Here is a 10,715-nt window from a genome sequence, read left to right as displayed (position 1 = left end):
TTAATTCATTCCTCACATCTTAGAATTCTATATGAGGATTTTCTACCATTTTTCCATTTATTTAGCAAATCTTATGTGCATCAAATTATAATTTTAATATTTTCTTCTAGGATATTTTCTTCTTCTAATATCTTCTTGTAGCCTCTTCTAGCCTCTTTCTGAGAGTGCAGCCTGTACATCCCGTTTTACATTTAATGTCTCATAACGGTGAGTAATTCTGAAATGTTTCTGTTAAACAGATGCAGTGGTTTAATGAGGGCATACATTTAGAAGAAATAACTCAAATTAACACTTCAGGACAGAAAAGGCAGTTTTTTTTAATCCCAAAACTCAGTTTTTAATTCAGGTTTTCATTATCAAAACGACATCGTACCAGATATTTGAAATCTGAAGAAATGATTCGAAGTGTTATTGTCAGGATTTATCTCTGAACAGTAAACATAATTACTAAAACCAGGAGCTTATATTTTGATTACAAAGAAATTACCAGCATTTAAAGATAAATGCTGTTTTTATTTACAGTTCATTTTAGATAGGGATGTTCCAATGCCATTTTTTTCTGTCCGATACCGATTCCGATACCTGGGTTTAGATATCTGCCGATACCAAGTACGGCTCCGATACCAGTGTTATTTTATTAAGAGGTCTATGAATCCTATTTCATTCTTCAGCTTCACGTCATTTGTTGTGAGGGATAAAAGGAAGCTTCCTAAACAATTTGTCTCTCTACATCAACAATGTCTTTGTCAAGCTTTTCTCCTTTCAAAATAAGAGTTACGTTACAGAATGACTTCGGTGCACTGTGTCGCTCTTTAATACTTCCTGGTTCCTTAACCAATCATATGCGACTCCTCACGGATGCAGAGCTGACAAAGTTAGTCTACTAGTCTGTTAGTTTACAACAACAAATGTAATGATGTTTGGGCCAAATGAATACTGTGTTTGTCCTTATAAACTTATGAAATCACTATTAATTTATTAAGTGAGACTACGGGAAAATACCAGCTGCTTGGCATTTGTTGATTAATGTAGCTTTTGTTTACACTGTATTTTATGCTAAAGTAAATTAGTGCGTGACGTTAGCGCTAGCATAGCAACTTACTGTGTGTGTATCATCTTCGCTCGTCATCATGATGTTTGCTGGCGCCATGTTCTCCGTCCTTCATAGCTTGTATAAAAGAACCGTCCTCTCACAAATTTGGTTAGTATTACTTGATTGCAAAATTTCAATAGTTTTTAATTGAATGCTGGGAAGGTTATTTATTAACTTTTTTTTTTACCCGGTATCATTGATTTTTATTAAGTCATTTCACATTTCTATGTAAGTCTTTTTTCTGGCGAAACTCTCCGAGGGGGAGGAAGAACACTGTTTTTCTCTTTCAAGTGCAGTTCTGATTTGAAACGCTAGGTGTCAGTGCTACTTATTTCACCTTTAAATGAAGGAGTGCGGGTGTTGAAGCCTCTCACCGGGAAGTGTGCCGGTGAGGGGCTTCAACACCCGCACTCAGTTAACAAATAAACACAATTACATCAATTAGTTTATGCTGTTAACACGTTATTTTTGATAGCCTTGATATTTATTTATATAATTCATGTTTTATTAAAACATGAAATCCATGATTTCCACAGAACTGTTTCAGTTTTTGAGTAAATTCGATTCAGAATCTGACCAAAGAACTTCTATTAAAAACTATCTTGAAATTGGACGTACAGTGAACATTTTCCACAAAGAACAGGAGCTGTTAATCCAGGACAATAAATTGTCTGTTATTGGGGTGGCTTTCTGGCTTTCTTCTAATTCCTCATGTTTTTTAAAGCAACGTTTGTTATTGCTGTGGTTTGTTGCGCCTTTCCTTAAAGGCAAAAAACTCGTGCTGTTTCACGTGATGACAACTCAGATGCTTAATAAAGTCGCTGCTGGTAAATGTGGCAGCATTCATGTCGCCTCTGGAAACTTCAGCCCTGCATATGAGGAATGTCGCTGTTTTGCTAGCAGGATTTTCTAATGAGCAATGACGCTAAATTACTAACATACCATTAATGCTAAATGTTAGCACAACAGTGACAGTGCAGCTGGTTCCCCACCTACCAACTCACAACAACGGTCACACAAGACCGCGTAACTTCCTGTCTGTGTGAGGTCGTGTTCGGCAGGAAACACATAATTATGATTCCGTTTCCATGGTATCGGTTGGTGTTTAGACAGAAATAGTAGTTCCGATGCTAGTATCGTATCGGCCCATCCCTAATTTTAGATTCAAAGTGTTTGGACCAAACGTGGTCGCGTTCATAAGACCAGCGGCTTCGGTTGTTCCCAGGGGAACTCTTTTCTTCCAAAGTGGCCGTAGCAGGCGGTGGGCTGGTAGATGGGTCGCTTCAGTCCCAGTTCCCTGGAAGAACAACACAGTTACATCAGCAGGTTTGATTTTAACCATCAGCAGCCATAAAAAAGAAAACTGGACATACTTCACGATGACTCCAGGCCGGAGGTCGAAGTTGTTCTGCACGATCTGCAGCAGCTCGTCTTCGTCCCTGGTGGACGTGCCGTAATGAAACACTGTGATGGAGAGAGGGTGGCTCACACCGATGGCGTAGGATATCTGAAGGACGGACAGGAAACCAACACTCTCAGCTAGGAACATGGCCGACAAAAGGAGCTGTAAACCGTGAGCATCTTCACCTGAACCAGGACCCTCCTGCACAGACCAGCTTTGACCAGAGACTTGGCGACCCAACGTGCCGCGTAAGCGCCCGATCGATCCACTTTGGAGTAGTCCTTTCCAGAGAAAGCCCCACCTCCGTGCCCACCCCATCCACCGTAGGTGTCCACGATGATTTTCCGTCCTGTCAGTCCTGCATCGCCCTGTTGAACCAGAACACGTCGTTAGCGCATCACATTAGAAATGCATCCAACTCTGTGGTGGAGCCGTCACCAACCTGTGGGCCTCCCATGAGGAACTTCCCACTGGGCAGCAGATGGTAGATGGTTTTATTGTCCAGGTACTTGGCAGGGATGACGACCTTCACCACCTTCTCCATCAGGTTACGTCTGATGTCCTCCAACGTGATGTCCGGGCTGTGCTGGACCGAGATGACCAGAGTGTGGATGCGTAGCGGCTCCATGGCTCCCATGTTATCCCGATACTCCACCGTGACCTGCAGAAAGACAACGCAAGCCTGAAAGTCAACGTTTTAACCCACAAATAAACACAGACAGCAGACAGAAGACATAGAAGAGCCTCATTTTTGCTCTACAGAGGATCACCTGTGTTTTAGAGTCAGGCAGTATCCAGGGACACTCTCCATTAAGCGAGAGCTCCTTCATCCTGTGGTTGAGTTTATGAGCCAGTAGGAGGGTTAAAGGCATACACTCCTCCGTCTCATCGGTGGCGTATCCAAACATCAGCCCCTGAGGAGACAAACAGCACCAGGAAAACGTTGTGGAAAAGTTTAATTTCAGGTTACATCTATGAAACAAATGCTTCCAGATTTGATTGACTGCTGGTCCTTCACTGGAATAACTTATCAGAAGCTCAGTGTCCACAGGATGACTTATGTCTTCTTTAATCCCAACAAAAAATGAAACAATAAATGGGCTTGTTGCTCTGATGTTGGGCTTATTTTGGACTCTAGATGGCTAGAAGATCCACAATCTTTACCTTTTCTTGGTTAGAGGCATGATATCTGTGCAATTCAGGTGTTTGCAAACAGCAGGAAGCAGCAACGCTAACATGTAGCATAGCAACATGACTAGCAGGAAGCAGCAACGCTAACATGTAGCATAGCAACATGACTAGCAGGAAGCAGCAACGCTAACATGTAGCATAGCAACATAACTAGCAGGAAGCAGCAACGCTAACATGTAGCATAGCAACATGACTAGCAGGAAGCAGCAACGCTAACATGTAGCATAGCAACATGACTAGCAGGAAGCAGCAACGCTAACATGTAGCATAGCAACATGACTAGCAGGAAGCAGCAACGTTAACATGTAGCATAGCAACATGACTAGCAGGAAGCAGCAATGCTAACATGTAGCATAGCAACATGACTAGCAGGAAGCAGCAACGCTAACATGTAGCATAGCAACATAACTAGCAGGAAGCAGCAACGCTAACATGTAGCATAGCAACATGACTAGCAGGAAGCAGCAACGCTAACATGTAGCATAGCAACATGACTAGCAGGAAGCAGCAACGCTAACATGTAGCATAGCAACATGACTAGCAGGAAGCAGCAACGTTAACATGTAGCATAGCAACATGACTAGCAGGAAGCAGCAACGCTAACATGTAGCATAGCAACATGACTAGCAGGAAGCAGCAACGTTAACATGTAGCATAGCAACATGACTAGCAGGAAGCAGCAACGCTAACATGTAGCATAGCAACATGACTAGCAGGAAGCAGCAACGCTAACATGTAGCATAGCAACATAACTAGCAGGAAGCAGCAACGCTAACATGTAGCATAGCAACATGACTAGCAGGAAGCAGCAACGCTAACATGTAGCATAGCAACGGGAGAAACTCAGCTAAAAGACTCCACCAAGCATCGGCATCACACCAAACACAGTCCAAACTCCAAGCAGTTCTATGTGAATGTAGAAAACATGACAACAGCTCTGTCCACTTTAGAGCTTCTGCTAATTTCTCCACACAAACCAGGAGTCACATGACAGCAGAGACTCTGCTGGTTACAAAGACGTCTGTCTCATCACTGTGGGACAGAACTCTGGAGCTAGCAGCCAGAACCAGAATCATGTCTTACTTTTGCTGTTTGTGGAGAAAAGTTTGATTCTAAAAAAAACTGCTAACGTTTCTCTTACGACTCTGTTTAACATAAACCATGAAGGTCCTGCTGGTTTCCATGGAGACGAATGAGGTTTATAGTGAATGATCACTCTTCCTATTAGAGACTATCTTCACTTCTTTCTGGATCCTCATGGTGTTTCTAAGGTGAATGCAGGGTCTATCCCTGGATCCTCCTGACTCTGGCCATTGATAGAGGTGTCCATCATCATCATCGGCCGATGGCTTCCTGACATATTTACCTGCGTAACACCTCTATTCAACACCTGGAAACCTGCTCAGGTACAGTTGTTACCCTATGCTGTAGCACAGTTCCTCCTCAGATATTACTTTACTCATTCCTAGATGAACTGAGCTGCTGTCTCCTGGTTTCCACTGAAAGTAATGTGGTTTTCTTTAAGGAGGAGATAACCATTTACATTTTCTATTGTGTTCCAGGTGAATTTACTCTGACACATTAACACATATCTGGAATCTTATTCTTGCCAAGTCATTATTATTGCTGTTATTATGGCTGTTATGGCATTTTAATATTCAATTATCAAATAAACTACACATGAAATTAAAGGGAAAATGTAATTTCTTTGTATTCTTTTGTGTTGAGCTGCACTGAAAAAGAATTTCAGAAGTTTGGCTGTTTAAGGTCAAATACTGAACCTGATCTCCAGCTCCGATGTCCTCCTGGTCCCGGCCTTCAAACACACAGTCCGATATCTCCTCACACTGCGGCTCCAGAGCCACCAGCACATTACAGGTCTTGTAGTCAAAACCTGCATCAGTAAGACCAGATTCAGCAACACTGTCCTCGCAAACAGAGATTTAATCACTGGATAAGAAACCTGCATCACTTCATACTTCACCTTTAGAGGAGTCATCGTAACCGATCCTCTTCACCGTGTTCCGGACTACGGACTGGAGATCCACTATGGCTCTCGATGTCACTTCTCCAACCAGTAAAATCATTCCAGTCTTGGCCACACACTCTGGAAGGACAAAGAGTCTGAATGGATGCATCACATGTTCATGGTTCATCCACTGATCATGTTCAACCTCAGAGAGGTGAAAACTTCAGACTCTGGTTGGGAAAAAAGGTCTGAATTATTCCTTTACAAGATGGAGGAGATGAAGTTCATCAAACAGCTGATACACAGAGATGTACGCTGGATGGACGGGCGGACGGATGGATGGATGGACGGAAGGACGGACGGACAGATGGGGGTTCTGACTAAAACACAGTCATGGAAACCAGGACAAATATTAACAACAGAGCAGCTTTACAAACTAAATCTGAGCAAAGATGCAACATTTAACAGCTATTTAAAAAGTTAAGAAACCTTCAATCTTTTATTATAAACTGCTGCCGGTTCAAAATAATCTGCATGATCTTAGTTCATCTTGTATATACTGAACTGTATAAGGACCACCTTCTAGTACCGGATCATCCTCTTCATCAGGCCCACCTTCTAGTACCGGGTCGGATCTTTTTAATCCTGGTGTGATAGATGAAGCAGGTGGTGGAAACCTTCCTCAGAGGTTTTCTACATATTAACATGACAGCATCACACAGTTGGTGCAGGTTTGTCGGCTGCATCCATGATGAGAATCTCCCGTTCCACCACATCCCAAAGCTGCTCTACTGGACTGAGATCTGGTGACTGTGGAGGCCGTTGGAGTCCAGTGAACTCATCGTCATGTTCTAGAAAGCAGGTGGAGATGATCTGAGCTTTGTGACATGGTGCATTATCCTGCTGGAAGTAGCATCAGAAGATGCTCCACTGTGGTCATAAAGGGATGGACATGGTCAGCAACAATACTCAGGTAGGCTGTGCTGGTTAAACCAGGACACGTTGGTACTAAGGGGCCCAAAGTGGGCCAAGAAAATCTCCCCCCACCATTACACCAGCAGCAGCCTGAAGCGTTGATCCAAGGCAGGATGGATCCATGTTTTCATGATGTTTCCAGCAGATTCTGAGCCGAGCATCTGAATGTGGAGCTGAAATGGAGACTCATCAGACCAGCAACGTTTCTCCATCTTCTATTGTCCAGTGTTGGTGAGTGTGTGTGAATTGTAGCCTCAGTTTCCTGTTCTTAGCTGGCAGGAGGCACCCGGTGTGTCTTCTGCTGCTGTAAACCATCTGCTTCATGGCTGGACGTGTTGTGTGTTCAGAGATGCTGTTCTGAAGATCTTGGTAGATCTTGGATATTTTCTCTTCTTCAGGCTATTCTCTGGAAACCGTAGAGATGGTTGTGTGTGGAAATCCCAGTAGATCAGCAGATAAAGAGCCGATAAAGTGAACGGTGAGTGTATTTGTATCTGTTATTTCTAATCACTATAAGAATTCACCTTTATGATGATGCCTTACTTCAAGTAGAAACATTAAAATCTTAAAGAACTCATTGGAAAAATGAAGAAGGTAAAACGTTATTTTGGGTTGAACTTCTTCAAATTTGAAGCGGTTTCACAGATAAGTTAAACTTTGATAAAAAAGAACAAAGAGGAACATGAAGCCACAAGCGGCCGCTGAGATAACACCGTTAATTATTAATTATAACAATACCTTTGAACTATTTTAGCTCCAGCTGAAGTTTATGGAGGCCAACAAACTAAACGCTCATTCCAGGGATGACTTAACTGTTTGATGTCTCGTGTTCATTGAGTAAAATCAGTTTTAATGTTCGGATAAAAACTGTAAAATAATGATGAACATGATGACACGGATAAGAAAACTTACCACAGGCCACTTTAGAGTCGGGGTCTTGACTCAGATACGCATCGAGCACAGCATCACTGATCTGGTCACACATTTTATCTGGAAACACAATGTCACAAAATTACAGAACACACACACACACACCGAACTGCACTTACAGTGTTTTACACCAGCACTGCAGGAAACCGCAGCTGAGTCAGAGATCAACTTGGGCCCCTATAAAATGCTGATGCTTTCTCTTACTTTCAAATACAAATTCAGTATACCACCCGCATACGTCGCTCTGCATATTTAACGGAGCAAACTGATACCAAACCATTTTTTTCTGAAGTCGCTACCCACGAATCTTTAAAAATGTGACATCAAGCCAACTACAAATACTGCAAATGTATGTGTGTGTTACATTTACAGTGTATTACCTCAACCACTTTTACTAGTTGACTACTAGTACAAGTTGCTGAGGTGGAGTGGGGGGGGAGAGGGGGGTAAAATCTGCCTAGGGCCTCATAAAGTCTCAGACCGGCCCTGGTAAAAGGGAATAAAAGTGTTTAAATGATGAACAGATGATATTAAAGCTGCCTGACTCACACTTCATTTTAACTTAAAGAGCAACTCGACCGCTCTGCACCAGAAAGCAGCTGGATTAACCTCCAGCCCTCTGAGACCCTGCATTGTTGCTCGCGGATGTCAAAGTCCGGTCCTGCAGGTTTTAGACGTTTTCCTGCAGCAACACACCGGATTAACAATAAATGCTTCACCAACAAGTCGTCAAGTTCTGCATTTTGTGTCTTTAAACTGAATCTGAAGTCAAACACTGAAAAGAAATGTGCTTATTAAAATCCTGGCTCCTTTTCTCTGACCCTGAACATGTCCACACGCTTCTCTCTGAGGGACTCCTGGTCCAGTTCTGGGATATTCTGGGTCTACAGTACCGGAGTGTCCTTCTCCGACAGACTCGGATGTGAAGAGGAACGTCTTCCCGCTGCTCGGGTTCATCTTCCAGACGTCGCTTTCTGCAGAAAGTTGAATGAATCGGAGATGAAATCGGTCAAACTGTGGCGGTGTTTGGACGAAAGACGCAGGCTGGAGTTTCGGTCAGAAACTATGAAGCAATGACGAACTGCGGAGGATTTGATAAAAACGTGCGGATATAACCGTCAGGCACTCTGGATACGGCTCATAAATCATCTTATCTTAAACTCATTTCCTGTCCGGGACCGGGACCAGCAGGCGGCCTGTAATGGCTGAAGGTTTTTCTGGGACTGTTTTTCAGCTGTAATCCGCCCAGTCAGCCTCCAGATGGCGCTGTTTCCACACCTTTCACCCCAGGCGTCTCCGCCAGAGTCACGTTCAGCGGAAAACTGTGTTTTTATTCTCTAGCATCGGATTAACAAATAAATATTTGATTTTCTTTAATTAATGTGAATAATTTCTGCAGTTTAAGGACTGGACCACTTAAATTTTCTGAAAAGACTCCAGCTGATCCAAAAAAATAAAATAAAATAAAATCCAGAGCAGAAATTTAGATTCTCCTCTCATATAAAGCTCTCAGTGGCCAAGCTCCATTTGGATCTTAAAGAATTCAGAGTTCCAGATTTTTTCCCTTCAGAGCACCTCCTTCTCAGACTGCAGGTTTACTGGTGGTTCCTGGAGGTTCTGGTAGTAGAATGAGAGACAGAATCATCAGGAACCAGACCCTCTCTAACTTCAGATCATCCTCCTGATAGATCTTATAGCAGGTATGGCTTGGTGACCCTGATCCATCATTTAGTCCTGCTGCTAGAAGCCGAGGCTGCTGGAGGACGTCCCATGATGCACTGGGCTCCTCTCTGCTCTCTTTACTCTCCACGTAGAAACATCTGACGTTGTAGTTCATTCATTTGTGTTTTTCCTTCTTTCTCAGCAGGAATCCCTGGATTCGAGTTCTGCTGCTGGTTGACCCGTTTCCTGTCCTCTACACCCACAACTGGTCCAGAAAGATGGCCTGGTTTGCTTCCTGGTTCCAAAGGAGGTTTCCCTTACCTTATGTGTTCCTGGTTCTGGTTCTGATGCAGGTTTTCCATCTTGGTTCTGGTTCTGATGCAGGTTTTCCTTCCTGGTTCTTGTTCCGATGCAGGTTTTCCTTCCTGGTTCTGTAATTATTTTTTTAACTATGTAGCTCATAATAAATTTAATTGGACTTCAGTGAATTTTGATCAGATTGCATCTGTAAAAGGGCTTCGAGGTGAATCATTTCTATACAGCATCTGAGTCTCTTACATGACTCCATCTGACTCTTGGTGTTTGGTAATCTTTTCCACCCTCCCAGTCTTCTGTCTGACACATCCTGTTTGTCGGGGAAGCTGCAGAGCTGTTGGGATTATTGGACAGATTTGGGATTTCTGTAATAATTGAGAGAATTATTTATTTCTGACTCCACCCAGAGGCTGGTTTCAGTTATTTTACTTCCTCTTCTACTTCCCTGCTCAGCTCTGGTGATTTAAAGGGAAAAACTGTGTTGCAATTCATGCAGGGAAGAAAAGCAGAAAGAAGAAAAAACGGCAGCAAGTTCAGGATTATGTTTAAGTTGGATGCTGCATGTTTACTGACTCAATGCTTACGGGACAGAGCTCAGTGGGACTGAACTAAAGACAGTAAATAACCAGTCTGTACAGGAAATTACATGTTCAACCACAAACTATTTAAAAAATCTTGAATAGACAAACTAAAAAGAGGCTTAAATCAATAAAGAGAAAGAAACGAGCCAAGCCAACTTTATTTATAAAGCACTTTACAACAGCAGCTACTGAACAAAGTGCTGAATATATAAACAGCAACAAGGAAACAAAAACTAAATAACTGAATCTGCATTAAAGAGGCAGAAAACAGACCCTTAAGCCTCATAAGCTTGTAAAAACAAGCACTTCAAGGCAGGTTTAATCAACCCACACTGACTCTGTTTAACTTTATTTGTCTTAAGTTATTTCTGTGTGCTGTTTCTTTTATGGACAGACAGACACGCTTTTTGCCTAAACCGCCATATTGCATGTTCACTAATACACAACTCAGAAGAAGTTAGGGAAATTTGGCTCATGTATGATGTCAGAATGAACATAACCTGCACAGCTGAACATATGACCTTCTCTAAACTTCTTAGTGCACATATACAACTGTTTAAGTATTTATTCGACATGCTGATGATTAACCACAAAAAC

At 42.5% G+C, this 10,715-nt stretch overlaps 1 protein-coding gene across 3 annotated transcripts; it reads right to left on the bottom strand.

Annotated features, from left to right (window-relative positions):
- Positions 1 to 308: 308 nt before the first annotated feature.
- On the bottom strand, positions 309 to 8,810 carry mat2al (methionine adenosyltransferase II, alpha-like). Of its 3 annotated transcripts, none has more exons than XM_041969360.1 (9): positions 8,454 to 8,810; positions 7,543 to 7,620; positions 5,671 to 5,793; positions 5,468 to 5,580; positions 3,266 to 3,409; positions 2,938 to 3,156; positions 2,681 to 2,863; positions 2,467 to 2,600; positions 309 to 2,390 (listed from the first exon to the last, which is right to left on the bottom strand). In XM_041969360.1, exons 1-9 carry the CDS (start codon positions 8,515 to 8,517, stop codon positions 2,288 to 2,290), a joined length of 1,161 nt encoding a protein of 386 aa, XP_041825294.1. In that variant the 5' UTR covers positions 8,518 to 8,810; the 3' UTR covers positions 309 to 2,287. The 3 variants fall into 3 exon arrangements, with proteins under 3 accessions (XP_041825294.1, XP_041825295.1, XP_041825296.1); XM_041969361.1 differs by lacking the exon at positions 8,454 to 8,810 and adding an exon at positions 8,110 to 8,434; XM_041969362.1 differs by lacking the exon at positions 8,454 to 8,810 and adding an exon at positions 7,723 to 7,826 and having other exon boundaries at positions 7,543 to 7,649.
- Positions 8,811 to 10,715: the final 1,905 nt, after the last annotated feature.

The sequence above is a fragment of the Melanotaenia boesemani genome, chromosome 19 (assembly GCF_017639745.1).
Source record: "Melanotaenia boesemani isolate fMelBoe1 chromosome 19, fMelBoe1.pri, whole genome shotgun sequence".
NCBI classification, from domain to species: Eukaryota; Metazoa; Chordata; class Actinopteri; order Atheriniformes; family Melanotaeniidae; genus Melanotaenia; species Melanotaenia boesemani.
Note: the sequence above shows the minus strand (reverse complement) of the source record. Positions and strands in the feature narration are given on the sequence as shown.

Bases quoted from the DNA above. Each gene is read 5' to 3' on its own strand.
- mat2al (XM_041969360.1), bottom strand. From the start codon at position 8,517: ATGAACCCGAGCAGCGGGAAGACGTTCCTCTTCACATCCGAGTCTGTC. The intron at 7,621-8,453 runs GTACTGTAGACC...TTGTGTTTCCAG, and splicing joins TGTCGGAGAAGGACACTCCG to ATAAAATGTGTGACCAGATC. The intron at 5,581-5,670 runs GTGAAGTATGAA...TTACTGATGCAG, and splicing joins TTACGATGACTCCTCTAAAG to GTTTTGACTACAAGACCTGT.